The following is a 24,441-nucleotide window of genomic DNA, read 5'->3' as shown; positions in this document are numbered from 1 at the left end:
ATATATGATATAATGAATTGGTTGTGTACTATGAATAATTACTAGAAGATTAGCAGCAAAGAAAATATTCTCATACTTTTATTTTCAGGTATATAGTGTTTTTTCTAACATCATTCTATAATATGTGCAGATTACACAACATTCAGCATTCAAAATGATTCTTTCAGAGCAGTCTGTGAAGTAATGACCTCTCCTCTAGCAGAGGAAAAGTAAACAGTTCACTTACAGTTGAGATAATAAAAGTCAGATAACAGCCCTCTCCACGACTAACTTAGGGCCCGTTCAGACTGCAAAACGCGGACGGCCACGCATGCAGAACGCAACGCGTACGAACGCACGCCATCCGCGTTCGTATGCGTTGCGTGGCTGATCCCATCACTGAAAAGTGAATGGGACTGCCGCGCGTTTTTTGTAAAATCTGCGTGCAGCATGCGTTCCCGGACCGGACAGGTCCGGAACGCATGCTGTGTGAACATCAGACATTGCACTCTATGCAATGTCTGATGTCGTGCGTGTCGGCCACCTGTACGCGTTTCCAAAACGCGGCTGGAAACGCGTGCAGTGTGAACGGGGCCTCAGTCGGAGAGCTTAATGGGTTGTTTGCATAGAGATAACAACTGGAGTTTCTCAACTCTTCCTGTACTGGAAACAATTAGACTGATGTATCTGATCTTAATGTTTTATTTCTTAGCTGTGCTACACATACAAATCATAATATCATCATTTTTTTTTCGCTTCAGTGTCTCTTTAAAGACCAAGTAACACTCGGGGTTAATCCTAGGAATTTGCTGTGCCTACCTCCCGGAAACCTGGCCAAATTTTAAAGGAAACCTGAGATCGCCAAAAGCAAAAAATTGCACATTCTTGGGGCTTCCTCCAGCCCTCATCAGTCAGGCTCATCAGTCCCTCCTCCTCCTGGCCTCCTGGGCTGCATGGATCCTCCACTAGGTGGCCTGGTTATTCATTTAGTCAAGAGAAACTGCGCATGCAGAGCTCGGCCGCATGTGCGCCATCCATTGCGCTTCTGTTTCCATGCGCAGTACTACTACTGCCTAAAGTAACATTTGCCCAGCTCCATTTTGGTTTAGAGTACAGGGGTGGATTTTAATGTGTTGCCATCTCTCTAGACCAATTGCCTTGCATGTACAGCAGCCAGCCTCTTAAATTGGACCTGAACTCCTGCACAGGACAGAAGCATAGAGAAATGCACCCTGTGTGTTTTTAGAGAGAAGAGCCTGTCTAATAATTAATTCTAATTCATCCTCCATTGCGCTCCCGTCGCCGTCCTGTGCATGTGCAGGACAATCCCGGCGGCTGTAGCGAGATCGAGTACGTACACAGCCAAGGTCACTGGGTGAACATGGCTGTCGGCTCCTGGGCCACCGTACAAATTTAGTTTTGTTTTTGCAGAATGCTACAGAGATACGTTACCCTCTGCTTATCGTTATTCTGAGCTCTTTTCTCTATAAGTGGCCTCAGGATGTATATTCCGGTATAGATTGTAAGCAGATAGCGTCATAGAGAAGATTGAAATCAATAAATTGCAGTCCTTCCTATCTATAAAGTTCATCGGTGAGATCAATGATTGTGACTCTCAATCTGAACGTTATCTCAACAATCTTAAGAGTGTTTTAAGCTTTGCGGAGGGGAGGGGCGGAGTCATTTAAGGAATTGTTATTTCTCATATTGATTGTTGAAAGTACAAAAAGTTGTTTTTAAAGGACACCCGAGGTTAAAATAAACTAATGAAATAAACGATTGTATCTATCGTACTTCTCCTAAATATGACTTTTTAAGGTATCCCACAGTTTTATTTCATGTTTAAATTTACTTTTTAAATTTTAACTGTTTTATTGTTTTTGGTCAATTACACATTCATTGAAGTATGCCAGAGCTAAAATCTATGCATTATTGACCCCTTTGATCCCTTTCTTGCTCTCAGAAGCCAATTTCTGCTAGGAAAGTGTTTTATAGTTGGAATTTCTCATCAATGAGAGTCAGACTGTAGTTACTTCCTGTCTGAGTCAGGACTGAGTCAGCCACTTACATACCTGATATTTAACTCTCTCAGGCAGAGAAAGAAAAAAAGGAACCCAGCATAGATATCTGTGTGCTCGGCACTGTACATACACATGTCTATCTCATCATGTCACACGTCACCTCGGGTATCCTTTAATTAAGGGAACCTATCAGAATTAAACTTATTTAATTTTAGATGCACCAAAAACATAATGCATACAAGATAAAAGAACAAAACTGAAATGTACTTTACACCTTAGTTCTGATATGTTGGTTTAGTGTACCTAATCTAAATGGCATATAAATCTGTTTGTAGCACCTTTTCTCTAACCTATCTCTTAATTTTGTTCTATTGTTTGATTTCAGTTTATTTGCACAGATGTCGGCACCAAATTATCAGAGTCTACCATAATCCACAAACAGATGATCGCGTCTCTGCCGGGGGTGAGTTCTTAGTTCTACAGTAGCGTTGATTGGGGGGTTGGCCCTAGAGCTGCGCAGCCGCACGCGCGGCAGGTGCGGACTGCGCAGCCGTGGCCAGCTCCGGCGGCCATATTGGCAGAGGCAGGAGAGCCCGACCCGGGCCCTGCGGTCGTGACAGGCCGGGGGGTCTATTGAGCGGCGGGGACCCGGCGGAATGACACAGAGGGTGCGGATGGCGTCCTCCGTGTCTTTTAAAGAGATGCAAGTACTTCACTTTTTTTTAATAATTTGGCCTCGTAAGTCCTTTAAAGGCTACCTTGCACAGGACAGAAGGAAAACATATACAAATGCTCCCTATATATATTTAGATAATTTAGCCTGTCTAACTCCCCCTCATCTGTGACTAATCACAACTGTAATTTGATCTCTCAGCAGTGTCAGCTGCCTGCCTCGGCAGAGCAGCTAATATGTCAACACTGGATGTTAACCCTATGTCTGCTTCCATGAAAGCAGGAAGTAGACACGCTGCAGATTTATTGCTGAATTTGTATCGCCTGTAAGAAAGAATTTTTTTTCTTTAATGGTTATTATGCTGTTGCTTATCCTTTAGAGCAGAGAGGAAGTTCTGAATTTAAGTCTGCTTTAACAGCAGCTCAGGCCAGGTGATAACTCCTCACACACTTTGCAGTTGTTATCACTTGCATTCCTCTCTGTGTATTAACATCCTGTCTTTGAGTTTAGGATTTAGTCGTTAATTTGAGGATTCAATCATTAAAGGGGAACTGAAAAGAGAGGTATATGGAGTCTGTCATGTTTGTTTCCTTTTAAGCAATACCAGTTGCCTGGCAGCCCTGCTGATCCTCTGCCTCTAATACTATTAGCCATAGCCCCTGAACAAGCATGCAGCAGATCAGGTGTTTCAGTGGTTCAGACTTTAAAGTCTGATCTGACAAGACTAGCTGTATGCTTGTTTCTGGTTTTATTCAGATACTACTGCAGAGAAATAGACCAGCAGGGCTGCCAGGCAACTGGTATTGCTTAAAAGGAAATAAACATGACAGCCTCCATATACCTCTCTCTTCAGTTCCCCTTTAACTTTAGGAATCCCTCCTTAACTAAAAGTGAACCTAAAGTCAGACAGAAAAAATGAGTTTAACTCACCTGGGGCTTCCCTCAGCCCCCTGAAGGTGATCGGTGCCCACGCTGACTCCATCAGATGTCCCTGGACCGGCCGGCGGCGACTTCCGGTTTCGCCGTCTCCGGCCAACAGGCTGGGAACGCGAGTGATTCTTCGCGCTCCCAGCCAGAATAGCGCCCCCTATGCTGCTATTGCAGCATAGGGAGGCTGCAATAGCAGCATAGGGGGCGCTATTCTGGCTGGGAACGCGAAGAATCACTCGCGCTCCCAGCCTGTCGGCCGGTGACGGCGAAACCGGAAGTCGCCGCCGGCAGGTCCAGGGACATCTGATGGAGTCAGCGTGGGCACCGCCACCGATCAGCTTCAGGGGGCTGAGGGAAGCCCCAGGTGAGTTAAACTTATTTTTTCTGTCTGACTTTAGGTTCACTTTAACCTCCCTGGCGGTTAATTTATTTTGCCAAATGGGCAAAAATCCTTTTTTTTTTAAAATTTTTTTGTTTTATGTAAAGCTACCAGAGTGGTAGCTACATGAAACACCACTAGAGGGCGCATGTGGCCCTCTAGTGCGATCGTCGCCAGCATCAATAGCAAACAGGGGAACGCGTTATATACTTGTTTGGCTTCTCCTGTCGCCATGGCGACGATCGGCATGACGTCATGGACGTCAGCCGACGTCCTGACGTCAGGCGCACTCGATCCAGCCCATAGCGCTGCCCGGAACTCATTGGTCCGGGCAGCGCAGAGCTCTGGCGGGGGGCCCTCTTCCGCTGCTGCGTGCGGGCGATCGCCGCAGAGCGGCGGCGATCGAGCTGTGCGCGCGCAGCACTTTCAATGGGGCGAATCGCCCCAACAGAGCCTGAGAAATCCTCCTGCGCGGCATAGCCCGAGCACAGCTCGGGCTTACCGCCAGGGAGGTTAAGGACAGAATCCTTATTTTAAGGATTGCATGAGGTAAATTGCTTAGTGAATACTAAATGATATATCACCAAGGTGAAAACAGCTCAGAATCATTATTAAAGACAAGTTGTACGTTTAGTGAATTGTAGCCATTGCTACACAAAGTTTTTTGGAATGATCATTCGTCTGTGATTTTGACAGATGAAATCTTGCAGTGGGTATGCACCTTAAAGGTAGCCATACAGCTAGTGTGGTGGGCAGATTCGACCAAGAGACAAATCTCTCTCTGAACAAATCAGATCTGAGAAATCTGTCAGTTCCCCATACTCCGCAGGCCGATTCCCGATTAATCTCAGCATGAAATCGTCCTCGTCTGCTGCCTCACCGCTGTTCCCAATCAATTTCAATGTATAGATGTGGATGTATGTGTGCGTTTATACATTACCTGTCCTGTGTCACGGTGCCGTCCATCTTCTGAATTCGCCGCTTTTCATTAGCCCTATACACGCTACCGACATGAGTTGTGTATGATGTAACACGTATGCCATGTGGTTGTGTGTATGGGGCTAATGGAAGAGCGGTGGATTGGGAAGACTGATTGGCACCATGATACAGAACATGTAATGTATAAATGCACACATACATGGAAATTTATACACTGTGATAACAACGCTGAGGTTTCTGTCGCATCCCGATATCGCTTGCCGTTTCCGCTGGCCACCCGATCGAGCAAGTCAGCCCAACATCTTGCAGCATGTCTGACCGATTAATGCGACCAATATTGGTCTCAAATTGGTTGCATGGTCGATCGAGCATGCACTAGGTCCTCCAGCACCCAAGGCTGAGACACCAAAGTGCACCCCCCATCCCTCCCACCCCAGCTGTCCCACACTGATTGCTATTAGACTAAGAGGCGCCCCAGGGCCCCCAACACCTTAATCTCTAGTTATCTGGCTTGCAGTCACTGCCATGTATCCCCTTTTCTTATTTCTCTCTGCTTCAAACACAATAGGGGAATGATAGCTGAGTGAGTTGTGCGCCCCCTCCTACACTGCGCCCCGAGGCTGGAGCCTCTATCACCTCTGCCCCGCCCTGTGCCCCCTCCTACACTGCGCCCTGAGGCTGGAGCCTCTCTCGCCTCTGCCTTTCCCTGGTTGCTCGACGCCAAGTTGCCTGATGTACGGCCACCTTTAGTCTCCCTGGAGAGAGATGGTTTGCAGAGAGATGCGATATATCTCTGATAAAGATGGGTTTTGAGATAGATTGTCAAGTGATGCTTGCATCCAGCTCCGCCACTATAAACAGACAATCTCCCTGCTTTTTTTCCTTGCAGCCGGCGGAGGAGACTTGACATATTTAATCTCTCTTACATAGAAATACAATTTGCAGTCGTGCAGGTGGAGGAGACTTGCTGGTGCCGGGCTCGTGCCAGCCTGGCGCTTTCAATCACAATGAGAATTCATCTTGCGGATTGATTATCAGTAAACACAATAAGGTTCTCCTCCAGGTCGCGCTAGCTGGCCAGAAACGTAAACACACTTTTATTATTATTTATCGCTGTCATCATAAGCAACCCTATGAAGGGGCCGGTGGTATTTGCTTTTAATATATATTTTATATAATATTGATTTTTTTTTTTATTCTTGACATTCAGAGTAGACGCTCTACTTTTCCAGACATGCATGGAGTGACTTGGTGTCTTTGTCAGTCCTGCATTAAAGTATATAAATAAAAATATATTCATAAGTAAACACATTTACAGATTTTTGTATCCAGTAGAATGGAGAATACTCTTCAAGATTGGACTGCTGACATTCAAATCCCTGCACAATCTGGGCCCTGGATACATGAAGGACTTGCTGAAGCTGCACCACACCTCTCACAACCTCAGATCAGCAGGTTCCATAAACTTGGTCACTCCCAGAGTGCACCTCAAAAAAATCTGGAGACAGAGCCTTCTGTCATGCTGCCCCTACTCTTTGGAACTCCCTGCCACACCCAGTAAAGACAGCACCATCCCTGGAGCTATTCAAATCCAGACTGAAAAGCCACCTGTTTAGCCTGGCATTTCCAGACTTATAAAATTCTTCCTCTGTACCACGATGGTCTGAGCCATGCTTATGCGCTTTGAGTCCTACGGGAGAAAAGCGCTTTACAAATGTTTGTTTTTGTTGTTGTTAAATCCCGGTCTCACTGCATAAAAAATCAACTACTGATCTAAAGGTGGTCATACATTATAAAATCAAATGGATAAATTTTCCCATTTTTTGATGAAAACATTCAATTGTACAACAAATTAATAGAAATTGTTTCCACATCGGGGCCCCACGTGACAACCAGCAAGTGGCGCGTGTGTGACATTACTCGTGCTATAACGCCGGCAACTATGTGGGGGAGGGGGGGTGCGTAAATGTGAAAGAACTAGAACGGCGGCGGCAGCGTGAACATCGGCAAGTAAAGTATTATTGCACGGGGCACCGAGGGGACATAAAACATTAGGGGGGCAGCGGCCAGGCGTTGAGGTGGTGGATGAGTCAGACTCGGCCGATTACCGGTACATGCTGAAATCGATCTGGAATCGGCCTGCGTTTTATGGCAGCCAACGGATCTCTCTCTCCAATCAGATTAGATCAGAGAGAGATCTGTCCCTTTGTCAATCGCCCATCAAAGATGTTTGGCCACGTTAACACATATGCATTTTACATTTGTGCAATGCCCAATGAGCATAAATTAGCTAAAATACAAAACTTTGGACACCTGTCCATAAACTTTAAAGTGAACCTCCGGACTAAAAATCTACTCAGCAGAACTGAAAAGGCTTGGTGTTTCTTTAACAGTTTCACATCATCAGAACTTTGTTTTTCTTATCAAAGCATCATTTGTAGCTGCATTTTTAGCTAAGCTCCACCCATCAAAGAAAAAAAGCCCAGGCTTTTTTTCCCTGATGCTGTGCAAAGCATGATGGGATTTCCTATGTTGTTGTTCACGTTGCCTAGTAACTGGGAGAGGTGCTCAGGACATAGGACAGTTGGAACTGTGTCTCATGCTCCCTGTCACCTCCTTTCAACCAAAAAGATGGCTGCCCTCATGAAATCACAAACATTTGCCTATTCATTTAAAACAGTGTGGGTAAGAGATTATATTACCTATCTATTTTAATTAACGTAACTAATGTAACTTAATGACAGTATGTTTGTTTAGGCTGGAGTTCCTCTTTAAGCATTTATCACTTTTGCTGTATGAATTGTAGTCAGCGTTGTCACGGTTGGCCTTGTGTCTCCCTGTCTAGTGCGGCACAGCGGCCATGGAATGCACCCGCCAGTACATCAGTGAAATTCTGGACTTCATTGCCGATATGCACACGTTAACCAAACTCAAGGTAACTATTCTAGACAGCTGAGATAGGAATGTGTCTATATGAGCCAACAGTTGTCTGCCATGTATCTATCCTTATCCTCCCGCAGAACCACATGAAGACCTGTTCACAGCCGCTACACGAAGACACGTTTGGTGGCCATCTTAAAGTAGGCCTTGCCCAAATAGCTGCTATGGAGATAACACGAGGAAACCACCGGGACAATAAAGCTGTCATTCGATATCTGCCTTGGCTGTATCATCCACCTTCTGCCATGCAGCAAGGGTAAGAATGCCAGTACCAGACTTGATCTCTTTTTAAGGGAAGTGCTGTCACTCGGTTCCCACCCCCGAGGGGCAAAGAATGTGATGTCTCCTCCCCTGAGGTTGCTTTGTAAACATGTGAGCACAGCATAGACCGCATTTCAGCAGTTTCTACAGAGGGGTGAGGTGTAATTCCCTTCTTAGCCACATGTCACAGTGAACTGCCCTCAGCCAATCAGTGTGGATCAGAAATTTGGGAGTGGTGATAACAAGCTTCCCTCTCCCCAACAGTGTACCAGAATAGAGCCAAGCTGATTGAGGTAAGATTCATTACAGCAGAAACATTGCAATGCAGGGTCAGGATGTAGACTACATAATAAAGACAGAGCAGTGGGTAAATGGAATTTGACTTTAAGGGTGACAATCGCACTTTAACAGACAGTTCTAGGGGTACTAGGGCAAGTTGGGAGGGGGGGGGGGGGGTGGTGGATTATATTAATTTGTTACGCGGAAACTAACAACAAGATGACCGATTGTTCCCTGATCCATCTTCCGCAGTCACGTACCGTGGGTACAAACGACAGATGGGAACGCAACGTTGAACGATCATGGTAATTAGCATGGAGGTCAATGGCAATTGGATTTGGATTCGTCATGACAGTTTTTCATTGAATGATGTTGCGCGATATCACAAATAGTGTTCGTCCCGCAAAAATCGTTCGGGAAAATCGCTTAATGGGTATGGGACTTAAAGAGAAACTCCAACCAAGAATTGAACTTTATCCCAATCGGTAGCTGATACCCCCTTTTACATGAGAAACCTATTCCTTTTCACAAACGGATCATCACGGGGCGCTGTATGACTGATATTGTGGTGAAACTCCTCCCACAAGAAACTCTGAGGACCGTGGTACTCTTGGCAGTTTCCTGTCTGTGAACCTTGTTGCATTGTGGGAAACAGCTGTTTACAGCTGTTTCCAACTGCCAAAACAGCAAGCAGCAGCTACATCACCTGCCAGCAATAAAATGTCACCATGTGATAAATGTCAGAACATAAATCAGGGACTTAAAATATTTTACAATGGGCAAACACTGACTAAATCATTTATACATCATTATTGTAAAAATGAAGCACTTTTTTTTATTACATTATTTTCACTGGAGTTCCTCTTTAAAGGGAACCAGAGACGAAGCACCCTCATGTATTTTACCATATATATCAGTGGGAACATTAGAGAAAACACCTACCTTGCTTTCTGTTTCATTCTGCACTGCACAGCTTGTTTCTTATTAGACCTGATAAAATCCCGACTGAGCATTCAGTCTGGCTTTGCTCAGGAATATTTATAGCTGAGTCTGTCTTCTCTCATGTCTTTTCAAGTCCAAGCCTGCCCCCTGCTGGTTCTGCTCAGGAATCATTATAGCTGAGTCATTGTAGCAAAGCCAGACTGAATGCTCAGTCAGGGATTTTATCAGGGCTGATTAGAAGCAAGCTGAGCAGTGCAGAATGAAACAGAAAGCATGGTAGGTGTTTTCTCTAATGTTCCCACTGATCTATATGGTAAAATACATGAGGGTGCTTCGTCTCTGGTTCCCTTTAAAGAGGAACTCCAGTGAAAATAATGTAATTAAAAAAGTACTTCATTTTTACAATAATTATGTTTAAATGATTTAGTCAGTGCTTTCCAATTGTAAAATCTTTCCTCTCCCTGATTTACATTCTGACATTTATCTCATGGTGACATTTTTACTGCTGGAAGGTGATGCAGCTGCTGCATGCTTTTTTGGCAGTTGGAAACAGCTGTAAACAGCTATTTCCCACAATGCAGCAAGGTTCACAGACAGGAAACTGCCAGGAGTACCACGGTCCTCAGAGTTTCTTGTGGGAGGGGTTTCACCACAATATCAGCCGTACAGCGCCCCCTGATGGTCTGTTTGTGAAGAGGAAACGATTTCTCATGTAAAATGGGGTATCAGCTACTGATTGGGATAAAGTTCAATTCTTGGTCGGAGTTTCTCTTTAATATTTTTTACACCGTTACTTCCATTTTATTTTATTTTATTTCAGCCCCAAAGAGTTTATCGAGTGCGTCTCCCACATCCGCCTCCTGTCGTGGCTTCTGCTGGGCTCCCTCACCCATGGGGTCGTGTGTACGAATTCCCCCGCAGCATGTATGCCGATTCCTCTAGACTCCGGATCCCACGTCGCAGATCATCTCATCGTTATTCTCATCGGTTTCCCCGAGCAGTCTAAGGTGAGTGCGTGTCACGTGACTAACGGCAGCGAGCCCCTGACGATGCACCACGGTACATACTGCCGGGCCTGCCAACATCGCTAACACCCCAAAACAAGGCTTGTCAATTGGGGTGGATTTATTCAAGGTGCTTGTGCCTTTCATCCCCCTTTTTGGCATACCTGGGGGGGAGGGGTTTGCCATGGATACTTACCTCCCAACTTTTTGAGATCAGAAAGAGGGACACTTAAAGTGAACCTCCGGACTAAAAATCTACTCAGCAGAACTTAAAAGGCTTGGTGTTTCTTTAACAGTTTCACAGCATCAGAACTTTGTTTTTCTTCCCAAAGCATCATTTTTAGCTGTATTTTTAGCTAAGCTCCACCCATCAAAGAAAACTGCCTGGGCTTTTTTTCCCTGATGCTGTGCAGAGCATGATGGTATTTCCTATGTTGTTATTCACGTTGCCTAGCAACTGGGAGGGGTGATCAGCACACAGGACAGTTGGAACTGTGTCTCGTGCTACCTGTCACCTCCTTTTAACCAAAAAGATGGCTGCCATCATGAAATCAAGAAGAATTTGTCTGTCCTTTTAAAACAGGGTGGGTAAGAGATTATATTACCTATCTATTTTAATTAACATAACTAATGTAACTTAATGACAGTATGTTTGTTTAGGCTGAAGTTCTTCTTTAAGCCATACCTCTAACCACGCCCCTGACACACCCCCAATCACACACACTATAAAGATTTAATAAGAATGTTGTTTTATAATTCAAATCACACTGGTCATTTCTATCCTGGTTCATTTTCCTTCATATTAAAGTGGACCCAAATTAAAAATACAAGATTTCAGAAATAAAATCTATTTTCTAAATTATAATAATAAATAGCAGCCTTTTTTCAGCCGCATGATAACACATATAAAATATTTTACATTTATTGGAGGAACCCCTCCCTTCCTTTCATATTGCCGGGACAGAATCCGGCAAACTGGTGGAGTAGATGGTGTCCAGCAATGGAGGAATTGCTAATGGCTGCCACCTGTATAACCCTAGTTATGAAAAGAGAAGGGTGAAAAGCATGCCCTGAAATGCTCATAGGCTTGAAGGAGTGTTTATTTATCTTTGTATGTGTCAGAGTGCTGCAACTACATATTTGTAATTAAAAAAATGTTTGGTTTGGGTCCGCTTTAACATTTGAAAGTAAGAAATATATCAATTTAAAGGATGGGAATAAAGTTTAGAGTCAATTAAACACATTTTTCAGTAGATATATTTACATAAATCTGTACATCAGTCCTGAAAGAGGGACAAATTAAGAGGAAAGAGGGACAGAGGGACAGGGCTTCCAAAGAGGGACTGTCCCGTTGTGAGCTATGTGGCTATAGTATTTTAATAAAACAATCCAGGGTCATGTGATCTGAGAGTATGTATTGCATATCAAAGGGGATCATTGTCAATGCAGAGGCAGGGTCCAAATGCAATAAACACAGGCATGTGCAGATTGGGCACCTGTGTGACATTCAGTTTGAAGTGGATGCTCAGCAGGTGGACATTAAAGCAGACCTGAACTCTTGCACAGGACAGAAGAAAAACATAGAGAAACGCACCCTGTATGTATTTAGAGAGTTTACCTTGTTTAATTCCTCCTCATCTGTGACTAGACACAACTGTAATTTGATCTCTCAGCTGTGTCACATGACTACCACGGCAGAATTTGTAAACACAGGATGTTAACAGCATTGTCTGCTTCCATGAAAGCAGGAAGTAGACACACTGCAGATTTATTGCAGGGTTTGTATCAGCTGTAACAAAGACAGCTGATACAAATATTTTTTCTTTAAAAATTATTAGGCTGTTGCTTATCTTTTTGAGCAGAGACGAAGTTCTGCGTTCCGGTCCTCTTTAATGGCACAATTTTTCATCAGATGCAATAGTTAGATACCTGTTTTACTATCAAATTGTACAAAAAAACTGAACAGTGTGTGGTGAAAATCGATATAAAATGATTCTATAGTCAATTGGAACAGAAAATGCAATTGATCTAAAAGTTAGATTTTACAATATCTGAATAGAGAAAATGCCCTAATTGACCTGTTTTGGGGTTTTTCTAGAGTACCTTCTGATTAATTATGATCGTAAAAAGTGCGTAGAAAGATCCTATCTGATTAAAAAGTGTAACCGTTAACGAGCTTCCCTTAAGGGAAGTGTGTGTGAGCAAGGGCCAAGTGTGGGATGGAGGTCGGTGGAAACCGGTTATGGATCTAAGGCCTCTTTCACAGTGGGACGTTGCGTTTGATGCGACGTTAAAGAGAATCTGTATTGTTAAAATCGCACAAAAGTAAACATACCAGTGCATTAGGGGACATCTCCTATTACCCTCTGTCACAATTTCGCCGCTCCTCGCCGCATTAAAAGTGGTTAAAAACAGTTTTAAAAAGTTTGTTTATAAACAAACAAAATGGCCACCAAAACAGGAAGTAGGTTGATGTACAGTATGTCCACACATAGAAAATACATCCATACACAAGCAGGCTGTATACACCCTTCCTTTTGAATCTCAAGAGATCATTTGTGTGTTTCTTTTCCCCCTGCATCTCTCATGCACTGAAGTGTCAGGCTGCTCGTTTCTTCATGCAAACAGCTTTGCCCTTGTCTGTAATTCCTCAGTATGTGAAAGTCCAGCCAGCTCAGGGGACGATTTATCCAGCTTGTAAAAGATAAGAGAGAAGCTGCTCTAATCTAAATAATACACAGGCAGTGTGCAGAGAGGGGCCTGGAAGGGGGAGTTCATAACAGAACCACAACACTGAAGAACTTGGCAGCCTTCCAGACACAGGCTGACAAGTCTGACAAGAGAGAGATAAGTTGATTTATTACAGAGACTGTGTTAGTAGAAAGTGCTGCAGTAAGCCAGAACACATTAGAATAGCTTTTGGAACTTGTAGGATGATAAAAAACAGGATGCAATTTTTGTTACGGAGTCTCTTTAAGGTCGCTTAACGTGCCTCTAATGCAACGCATTGAAAGACTATAACTTGGACATTATAGTACATTCTTTAGCTGCGTATGGTGCACCATTTTCGTCGCACAGTGATGGAACGAAAACGGCGCATGCGTTACATAAAAAAAAAAGAAAAGTTACTGAGCATGTGCAACACACACAACGCAGCAAATGTATTGCTAAACGCACAGCATGCAGCACTTTCTAAATATTGCTATACATTACACACAACGCAACATGTGCACTGTGAATGTCGCACAGACTTTGTATTGCTGTGCGTTAGTCTGCATTGGAACATTTTCTAACGTGCGACTTTAACGTCTCACTGTGAAAGAGGCCTAAGGGCTGGATATTGATGTGGGACATATCTGAGTTGAATAAGAGGAAGAAGTGTATTCCAGCAATAATAGACAAGGCCAAAGTGCTATATGAATAGCAGGTGCTAAGCAGAGCTCCCCCTCTTTGGGAGCCCTGTCCCTCTGTCACTCTTTCCTCCTCATTTGTCCCTCTTTCAGGACTTTGTCCCTCTTTCTATGTAAATATATATATATTTCTCTACTAAAAAAAAATGTGTTTGATTGACTCTAAACTTTATTCCCATCCTTTAATTTGATATATTACTAATTTTAAAATGTTAATATGAAGGAAAATGAACCAGGATAGAAAGGACCAGTGTGGTGTGAATGATAAAACATATTTTTCTTATGAAATCTTTATGGTATGCGTGACTAGGGGTGTGATGGGGCGTGATTAGGGGTGTGGCTTCAGTGTCCCTCTTTCTCATCTCAAAAAGTTGGGAGGTATGGCTAAGTTGTAGATTGTTATGTTGTTACCTCTACTTATAATGCAGGTTCTTGTTCCTCTCTGTGTGTTGCTGGTTGTATCATCTGCATATTTACTAAGGAATGGTAACTTAACCTCTTGTCTTTGTCATTTTGTCTGGCAGACCTCAGTACTCCACATGTGCTCCCTCTTCCATGCCTTCATCTTCGCCCAGCTCTGGACGGTCTATTGCGAACAGGCGGCCATCGCTTCCACCGTTCAGAACCAGAATGAGTTCAGCTTCACGGCAATCCTCACAGCTTTGGAGTTTTGGAGCCGCGTCACTCCCAGCATCCTCCAGCTGATGGCGCACAACACTGTGGTGAGCATCTGGGTGACATTTCACATAACCAGAGATGGAATGCTATTGAACCAAAAGACCACTATTATGTCAAAGAATCCTGAGTGACCACTGTTATATTACTAGACTATCAGTGACCACTGTTATATTACTAGACTATCAGTGACCACTGTTATATTACTAGACTATCAGTGACCACTGTTATATTACTAGACTATCAGTGACCACTGTTATATTACTAGACTATCAGTGACCACTGTTATATTACTAGACTATCAGTGACCACAGTTATATTACAGGAACATTAGTGACCACTGTTTTATTACTGGACTATTAGTGACCACTGTTATGTCAAACAAAGGGCTGGATTTGGACATTTTACTGCCCAAGGCCCACTGTCAGCAACCCAGCCCTTGGGCGGAGCACAGGACCAGTGCTCCACTGCTCGCCCCTGTGGAAGCAAGGCAGCCACAGACAGAGTTTGTGACTGCTGTGGTTTACACATTTGGCAGTTTATCTGCCTTAGTGTGCCAGCTCGCTGCCCGCCCCTTGCTTCCTGGTGCCCTAGGCCATGGTCTCTGTGGCCTTGCTTCAAATCCGGCCATGGTCACACAACCTGAGTGGCTACAGCCGTAGTCCCAGAAACCTCAATGACCACAATTACAGTAAGTCAGAGGAGCCTGAGTGAGCACTATTATGTAACAGGAGCTTCAGTGGCCACTGCCATGACTTATGTCACAGAATTCTACATCTGAGATGTTGTCAAATAAAGGAACTGATACTTTGATATTTTAGAGGGCGATACTCAGGACTGGATTTACCATAAGGCACTATAGGCACGTGCCTACAGGCGCCTGATGATGGAAAGGCGGCTCACTCCTCTCCTCTAGTGCCTTTCTCCCACCTTCCCTATGCAGAGTCCCGAGTGGTGTGTAAATGAGAGGTTACTCTGCATTCCACTAACCAGATCTCCCTTCAGTCAGGGGAACTTCTAGCTGCTTAATACTGAGGATAGCTCTGGCTACCTAATGCTAAGGGGCAGCGGTAGCTACTGACACCGGGCAGGGGAAGTAGGAAGAAGTGACAGCTGGGCCAGCCAGTACACTTGGGGTTTGTAGGTTCATGGAGGGTGAAGTCTAAGGTGCCAGGACATCTGTGCCTACAGACTCCTGTGATGTAAATCCAGGCTCGGTGATACTGTCAAATGCCTTATACATTGGGAACTGATCAGTGGATGGATGAGGTGGTGATGAGTGGTTAGGTATGTGCTATTCACCCATGTCTTCTATTCCTGAGCCCTGTTATGATTACTCATATCTATTGAATGCTGATTTATCTCTTCCAGATGGTGGAGATGGTCTGTCTGCATCTGATCAGCTTAATGGAGGCTCTACAAGAATGCAACTCCACCGTCTTTGTCAAAGTAAGTTACATTCTCATCTATAGTGCAAATGGGCTGAACTCTTTAGAAAACACCAATTCCAAAATGTATGATTATGTATTTATCCATAGCACTGACATCTTCTGCAGCACATTACAGAGTACATAGTCATGTCACTGACTGTCCTCAGAGGAGCTCACAATCTAACCCTACCATAGTCATAGTCTAATGTCCTACCATATTATTATTGTGTATTTATATAGCACTGACATCTCCTGCAGCACTTTACAGATCACATAATCATGTCACTGACTGTCCTCAGAGGAGCTCACAATCTAATCCTACCCTAGTCATTGTCTAATGTCCTTCCATGCTATTATTATGTATTCATATACAGTGGGTTGCAAAAGTATTCGGCCCCCTTGAAGTTTTCCACATTTTGTCACATTACTGCCACAAACATGAATCAATATTATTGGAATTCCACGTGAAAGACCGATACAAAGTGGTGTACACGTGCAGGGCCGGCGCTACCATTAAGGCAAAGGAGGCAGCTGCCCCAGGGCCCCAGAGCTTGTAGGGGCCCCCAGTGGCTACAAGAGGAAAAAAAAATTTTGCAAATCGGCCTTATAGTTTTTGAGAAAAACGATTTTAAAGTTTCAAAGGGAAAAAAAACACATTTAAAAACCTGCCGACTTTAATGGTTAATAGCAAATCCACCTTAAATGCTAGAAATCCTAAATTTGATATGTTAAGGAGATCATTAGGAATAAGAGGAAAAAACAATTTTTCAAAAAGACCTTATAGTTTTTGAGAAAATCGATTTTAAAGTTTAGAAGGAAAAAAGTATAGTTTTAAATGCGGTAAATGTCACTTTTAGTAGCTAACCTAACGGTCGTGTAATTTTACATGCATCAAACGAAAGCGCAATAAATTTCCTGATGGGGTTTCCAGGGGGTCTATACGCAGCCGCAGCGCTTTGGCCAGGGATCGCTATACAGCCGCCATATGGCTGTATGAAGATCCCTGGTATTTTTTTCCTATTTTCCCAATTTTTTTTTATGTTTAGAGTGTGTGAATTTTTTTTTTTTTTTTTAATTATGTGGGGTCCCCCCTCCTGAAACTTTGTAACCCCTTGTACCCCATGCAGGCTGGGATAGCCAGAATGTGGAGCTCTGACCGATTGGGATTTCACACCCTGACTATACCAGCTGCAAAAAAGGTCCCCTAATGCCGATTTTTGTTCCGGGGTATATGTTGGGGGGGCCCCCCAGGTTTATTTTGCCCTGGCGCCCCATTGTTGCTTAAACCGGCCCTGTACACGTGAGAAGTGGATCGAAAATCATACATCATTCCAAACATTTTTTACAAATAAATAACTGCAAAGTGGGGTGTGCGTAATTATTCGGCCCCGAGTCAATACTTTGTAGAACCACCTTTTGCTGCAATTACAGCTGCCAGTCTTTTAGGGTATGTCTCTACCAGCTTTGCACATCTAGAGACTGAAATCCTTGCCCATTCTTCTTTGCAAAACAGCTCCAGCTCAGTCAGATTAGATGGACAGCGTTTGTGAACAGCAGTTTTCAGATCTTGCCACAGATTCTCGATTGGATTTAGATCTGGACTTTGACTGGGCCATTCTAACACATAGATATGTTTTGTTTTAAACCATTCCATTGTTGCCCTGGCTTTATGTTTAGGGTTGTTGTCCTGCTGGAAGGTGAACCTCGGCCCCAGTCTCAAGTCTTTTGCAGACTCCAAGAGGTTTTCTTCCAAGTTTGCCCTGTATTTGGCTCCATTCATCTTCCCATCACCTCTGACCAGCTTCCCTGTCCCTGCTGAAGAGATGCACCCCCCGAGCATAATGCTACCACCACCATATTTGACAGTAGGGATGGTGTGTTCTGAGTGATGTGCAGTGTTAGTTTTCCGCAACACATAGCGTTTTGCATTTTGGCCAAAAAGTTCCATTTTGGTCTCATCTGACCAGAGCACCTTCTTCCACATGGTTGCTGTGTCCCCCACATGGCTTGTGGCAAACTGCAAACGGGACTTCTTATGCTTTCTGTTAACAATGCCTTTCTTCTTGCCACTCTTCCATAAAGGCCAACTTTGTACAGTGCATGACTATTAGTTGTCCTATGGACAGTCTCCCACCTGAGCTGTAGATCTCTGCAGCTCGCCAGAGTCACCATGGGCCTCTTGACTGCATTTCTGATCAGCGCTCTCCTTGTTCGGCCTGTGAATTTAGGTGGATGGCCTTGTCTTGGTAGGTTTACAGTTGTGCCATACTCCTTCCATTTCTGAATGATCGCTTGAACAGTGCTCCGTGGAATGTTCAAGGCTTTGGAAATCTTTTTGTAGCCTAAAGGTGGCCACTAACTGTCCAATTTCTAGCGAAAAAACGTTCGAGCGATCAGAAATTCTGATCGGACGAAAAATCGTTCACTACACCATCAACTAACCAATCTTTGCTTCCTATCTATCACGACCACCAAGAAAATCCAAATTTTCGTTCGACGAAAATTCATCCGGGCGACATTTTTTTCACTCGTTCATAATCGATTGAGTCCACCAATGGAGATTATTTACAACCAATACGATCAGAATTTCTGATCGCTCGAACGATTTTTCGCTAGAAATTGGACCGTTAGTGGCCAGCTTAAAGAGACACTGAAGCGAAAAAAAATATATGATATAATGAATTGGTTGTGTACTATGAATAATTACTAGAAGATTAGCAGCAAAGAAAATATTCTCATATTTTTATTTTCAGGTATATAGTGTTTTTTCTAACATTGCATCACTCTATAATATGTCCAGATTACACAACACTCAGCATTCAAAATGAGTCTTTCAGAGCAGTCTTTGAACTAATGACCTCTCCTCTGCTAGAGGAAAAGTAAACAGTTCAATTACAGTTGAGATAATAAAAGTCAGATAACAGCCCTCTCCACCACCAAGTTGGTCGTAGAGCTTAATGGCTTTTTTGCATAGAGATAACAACTGCAGTTTCTCAACTCTTCCTGCACTGGAAACAATTAGACTGATGTATCTGATCTTAATGTTTTTTTTCTTAGCTGCACTACACATACAAATCATAATATCATCATTTTTTTTTCACTTCAGTGTCTCTTTAAAGGGAAGGTCCAAGCAAAAAAAAAAAAATGAGTTTCACTTACCTGGGGCTTCTACCAGCCCCATGCAGCCATCCTGTGCCCTCGTAGTCACTCACTGCTGCTCCAGTCCCCCGCTGGGAGCTTTCTGACCTCGGAGGTCAGGGCCAAATTGCGTACATTTTTACACATTCCCGCTAGTGCAGGAACATTAACGCATACATTTTTACGCGTTAGTGGTGCAACGCGTAAATTTTTGTTCCTGCGCTAGCTGGAATGCGTAAAAATGTATGCAATGTGGCCCTGACCTCCGAGGTCAGAAAGCTGCCAGCGGGGGACTGGAGCAGCAGTGAGTGACTACAAGGGCACAGGATGGCTACATGGGGCTGGTAGAAGCCCCAGGTAAGTAAAACTCATTTTTTTTTTTTTGCTTGAACCTTCCCTTTAAGCCTGCTTTAAATTTCTCAATAACTTTATCCCTGACCTGTCTTGTGTGTTCTTTGGACTTCACGGTGTTGTTGCTCCCAATATTCTCTTAGACAACCTCCGAGGCACTCACAGAGCAGCTGTATTTGTACTGACATTAGATTACACGTAGGTGCACTCTATTTAGTCATTAGCACTCATCAGGTAATGTCTATAGGCAACTGACTGCACTCAGATCAAAGGGGGCCGAATAATTATGCACACACTACTTTGCAGTTATTTATTTGTAAAAAAAATGTTTGGAATCATGTATGATTTTTGTTCCACTTCTCATGTGTACACCACTTTGTATTGGTCTTTCACGTGGAATTCCAATAAAATTGATTCATGTTTGTGGCAGTAATGTGACAAAATGTGGAAAACTTCAAAGGGGCCGAATACTTGTGCAACCCACTGTAGCACTGACATCTTCTGCAGGGTATTATAGAGATTCAGTGAGATGTGGTGCTCTACAAAGAAACGTATTGAAGTTTGGCGCTTTACAGAGATTCACTGAGATCTGATGCTCTTTATCAGTTCTTGGAGGTTCTGTACATTGAAGCAATTCACTGAGATTTGATATTTCACAGAGAGACACTTAGGGTTGTGTCTTTGCAGAGATTTGCCGAGATTGGGTTCTCTACAAAAGTCCTTTGAGATTTGGTGCTGTGAAGAGATTCACTTAAATGTAGTTGTCTGCAGAGATTTACTGATATCAGATTGCAGCTAAGCTTGGAGAGGCTCATAGACAGCATATTATGCACCTTTTGTCACGAGAATGTCACCAGACATGTGTCATGTGTTGACAAACACAACTGAATTAATTTAAGCATTGATAAACAACTGGCTATAGGACAGAAGTAAAACAGAAGTAGTGGGTAATACTCAATCTATGCCATTATTAGCTGCGGTGCCACAAGGGTCAGCATTGGGTCCACTCCTGTTCAATTACTCCAACTTCTTTATTAATTACCTAGTACATTAAAATTCAGCAGGATAATGACATACTACAGAAGGCTCTTCACAAAATGACTACATGAGTAGTTAAATAGCAGATTAAAGTTAATGTCAATAAATGTAAGAGCGCGCAGCTGGGGGTCGAGACAAAAGACTGATTTAGAGGGGTAGGTAGTACTGGTTAACAGTAACTATACAACCATATTGAATATCAAGCTGCAGCTCCAAAAGCAAATACAATTTAAAGTGAACCAGAGATGAAACACCCTCATGTATTTTACCATATATATCAGTGGGGACATTATAGAAAACACCTACCCTGCTCTCTGTTTCATCCTTCACTGCTCAGCCTACTTGTTAGCAGCACTGATAAAATCCCCGACTGAGCATTCAGTCTGGCTTTGCTCAGGAATCATTATAGCTGAGTTTGTCTTCTCTGATGTCTTTTCAAGCCCAAGCCTGCCCCCTTGTGGCTCTGCTCAGGAATCATTATAGCTGAGTCATTATAGCAAAGCCAGACTGAATGCTCAGTCGGGGATTTTATCAGGGCTGATTAGAAGCAAGCTGAACAGTTAAAAATGAAACAGAGAGCAGGGTAGGTGTTTTCTCTAATGTTCCCACTGATATATATGGTAAAATACATGAGGGTGCTTCGTCTCTGGTTCACTAAACATGCCTAAAAAGGGAAGTAAAAAATATGACATCGGAGGTACCAAAGAGATTGCTGTACATGGAAGAGTTTAAAGAAGAACTGTAACCAAGCATTGAATTTCATCCCAATCAGTGGTTGATAGGGATGCTCAAATCCGAACTTTGGATGAATTCGGATAGTTGCTATCCAGATTTCATCCTGTTAATTGCAATCACCTATGCAGGCTGGGCGGGGGCTCTCTGACGTTTTCTTAGGTCCGTCCCTGGACGCCTCCCACGATGCGGTCTAAGCGGTGGTCACATGATTACAAACACTTACTCCTTCCGGGTTAAAGAAGGAAGTGTTTGTACTCACGTGACGCACGTGGACCACATCGTAGGAGGCGCCGAGGGACGGACCTAAGAAAACGTCAGAGAGGTAAGATTGACCCGCCCACCCCGCACAGGTTATTGCAATTAACAGGATGAAATCTGGATAGCAACTATCCGGATTCATCCAAAGTTTGGATTTGAGCATCCCTATCAACCACTGATTGGGATGAAATTCAATGCTTGGTTACAGTTCTTCTTTAAACTCTTCCATGTACAGCAAATTCCTTTTCCACAGATGTTTCCTCTTTTTATGTACAACATACAGCAGCCCCCTCCCCCCACACCTCACCTTTTATATTCTATTTACATCCCCTCTTCTCTGTGCACCTTCTCCATGTGAAGTACTTCCCCTCCCTCCTCCCCCTCCCTCCTGCCCCCCCCAAGCCACGACCTTTTTGGCCTTTGCAGAAAACCCACCCTCTTAGGCCTCTTTATACGAAGGCAGAAGCTCTCCAGCCTGACAATGTCATTATGATGCAACAAAACACTTTATCTAATTACACTGAAAGCTTTTGCCGTTCGGCGACGTGATGTATAGGAAGGCCGGGTGCCTCGCTCCGAGCAGAATGAACGGTGACTCATCAGTTTGAGTCAATAACAATTATCTCCGGGCCAAAGATTTAGAAGTGTAATTGCAGATCTTGATAATGTTAAAAGGACATAATTGCATTCATATACTGGAACAGAGATGGAGCGGCCAAGGGGATAATCAAGCAATAGATGATGATTTATCTTGCATGAAGCACTCATAATGCTCTGTAGGAGGTGGAAGGGGGAAGGTGGAGGGTGAACTACAAGTGCAAGCTGGCCGCTGATGACTCACAGGAAGGTCATATCTGATTGGCCTATAGCTTTGTAGCACCCGTTTTATGTTCCTTGGAACAGAGGATTATGGGATAGACTGCAGGGGTAGCATCCATCCTGGCTTAGCATGATAATTTATTATTGTCATTATTGATTCAAATCAGTGGTTTTTAACCTGTGTTTAATCGAACCCCCTGGATTTTGGTAAGTCAGTCTCTGGGGTCCAGCATGTTTTATTGGTTTTGTTCTTTGAACACAGTGATTTTATGTGCAACTGATGCATGGTTAATTTTGTGCATTTATAAAAATATATATATATATATATATATATATATATATATTGTTAGAATGTGTATTTAGCAACAACAGTCTATTAGATAAGATGCATTACCAGCTATACCCACCGGGTGTGCAGTGTGTCTTAGTATCAAAGGTCTTCCAGTGTCTGTGTTGTGAGCAATGAGTGCTGCTGCTGTTATTCTTGGTGTTTAATAGCCAAGAGAACCACTTTATTTCTATTTTTAGAAAAAAATATTTTTTTTCCAACTGCAAATGGTTCAGATAACGAAGGGTTCGGTGAATGCACGTATGAAACTTGCATTCACCGAACCCTTTGTTATCTGAAACCTAATACCGGTAAGTTGCCAAGATATATTAAATCACACATAAAAGTGGGAATTTCTCACCAGCAGGGTCCGTATTCCACATATGGGGCCATATGCAATTGACTTTTTCACCTGAGTTTTCTCCAAGGAGATGATTTTTCATCTTCAGGGCCCGTTTCCACTTGTGCGGTGCGAATCGCCGCGGTAAAAACTCGCATGCGGATGCGAATTTCGCATGCGGGTGTATGCAAATTTTCATGCGAAGATGACGCTGTATGCTAATTTAACCATGGCAGTGCCGGTGTGCTTTTCCATTGATTTCCATGCGAATTCGCATGCAAATTCGCATGAAAATTTGCATACCAAAACCACAGGCGATTTCCCTATCAAATACATTAGTGGCGATTCGCATGCATTCCACACGCAGGCGAATTCTGAGGGCCCTGCCGTGCAGAAAAATCCTGCACAAAAAAAAGCCATTTGTATTGGCTGTGCAAATCTGCATGCAGGAAACGCATGCAGATTCGCGATAGTGAAAACGGGCCCTCAATTTTAAATAACTTTTCAGCATTTTTCAACTAAACTAAAAAGTACTACCAAAATTATTCTGAGTATTTTCTTGCTTTCTGGTGGCTTAAAAGGCATTTTATTGACAAGTTTAAAAATATCGCCTAGGAGAAAACTCTAGGTGAAAAAGTGAATTGCATATGGCCCATGTGCTTAAAATTTGAGTTTGAGCTTGATCATCTGGGTAGTCAAAAGCCAATAACCTTTAGCAGCCAATTTATTTAGAGGCTTGCAAGTGCTCTAAGCCAATTTAGTTTAGGACATTTTTTTTTTCTTATTTTTTACATTTCCCTGCTTTTAATTAGTACTGCTGTAATGTGTATTTATGGCCACTTGTCATTAGTGTGAGACAATGACAGAGGACTTATGCTTTCAGTTTCTATATTTTATGTCAGCAGAGAGACATCAAACCATTCCAAGAATTTACAGCACAACCCGTTTTGCCAGCTGAGGTTAAAAGCAGTTCACTTATCTCAAACAAGATAACTCAGTTGAAGTTGTGAATGGTTTAAAGGGCTTGGGATGCAAGGGGAGAGGCGGGTGAGTCAAGCAACAGGTGGCAGATGATGTGCAGAGGAAGACCCTCCCACCCTGCTGCCAGCTCTATACCTTGTGCATAGATCATGTGACTGACTTTTCCAATGAGAAATTCTTTAGAACAGCTGCGTCAAATATAAAGATTGACAGTTTTGTCATAGTCCTCTCTTCACCTTGCTGACAGTGCAAAATCCGGGAGGGAGAGCCAGGGATTTAACTTCATATGCGGTGATACATAACCTGTTCATTCATGCATACTATTTGCAACGGATTTGCTAATTTGTCCTGGACTTTGTTTCTGCAGCTGATACCGATGTGGCTACCGATGATCCAATCAAATATAAAGGTCAGTATGAGCACAAAATCTTCCACGGTAAAAGTCGTGAAACATGTGAGAGTGAGGGTCATATTCAGCAATATCTGCACCAGAAAACTATTGCTTCACGCCCAACTAAAACCAAAACTTAAGGAAAACCTGTAGTGAGAATAAGTTTCCCTGGAGGGGGGGGGGGGGTACTCGCCTCGGGT

At 43.3% G+C, this 24,441-nt stretch overlaps 1 protein-coding gene across 6 annotated transcripts in view; it reads left to right on the top strand.

The window, feature by feature from the left end:
- UNC79 (unc-79 homolog, NALCN channel complex subunit) overlaps positions 1-24,441 on the top strand; it is a 282,366-nt gene that overhangs the window by 247,055 nt on the left and 10,870 nt on the right. For all 6 annotated transcript variants that reach the window (XR_011024177.1, XM_068254657.1, XM_068254659.1 and 3 more), the window contains 7 exons: positions 2,386-2,463; positions 7,767-7,856; positions 7,942-8,117; positions 10,164-10,350; positions 14,282-14,479; positions 15,804-15,881; positions 24,218-24,259. Coding sequence is in view for 5 of the 6 variants with exons in the window: in XM_068254657.1 (XP_068110758.1) it covers positions 2,386-2,463; positions 7,767-7,856; positions 7,942-8,117; positions 10,164-10,350; positions 14,282-14,479; positions 15,804-15,881; positions 24,218-24,259 (849 nt within the window). In the remaining variant the exon portion in view is untranslated. The remainder of the gene's footprint in view (positions 1-2,385; positions 2,464-7,766; positions 7,857-7,941; positions 8,118-10,163; positions 10,351-14,281; positions 14,480-15,803; positions 15,882-24,217; positions 24,260-24,441) is intronic.

Source organism: Hyperolius riggenbachi, chromosome 9 (assembly GCF_040937935.1).
Source record: "Hyperolius riggenbachi isolate aHypRig1 chromosome 9, aHypRig1.pri, whole genome shotgun sequence".
In the NCBI taxonomy this organism is placed as follows: Eukaryota; Metazoa; Chordata; class Amphibia; order Anura; family Hyperoliidae; genus Hyperolius; species Hyperolius riggenbachi.
This window is presented reverse-complemented; position numbering and strand designations above follow the sequence as displayed.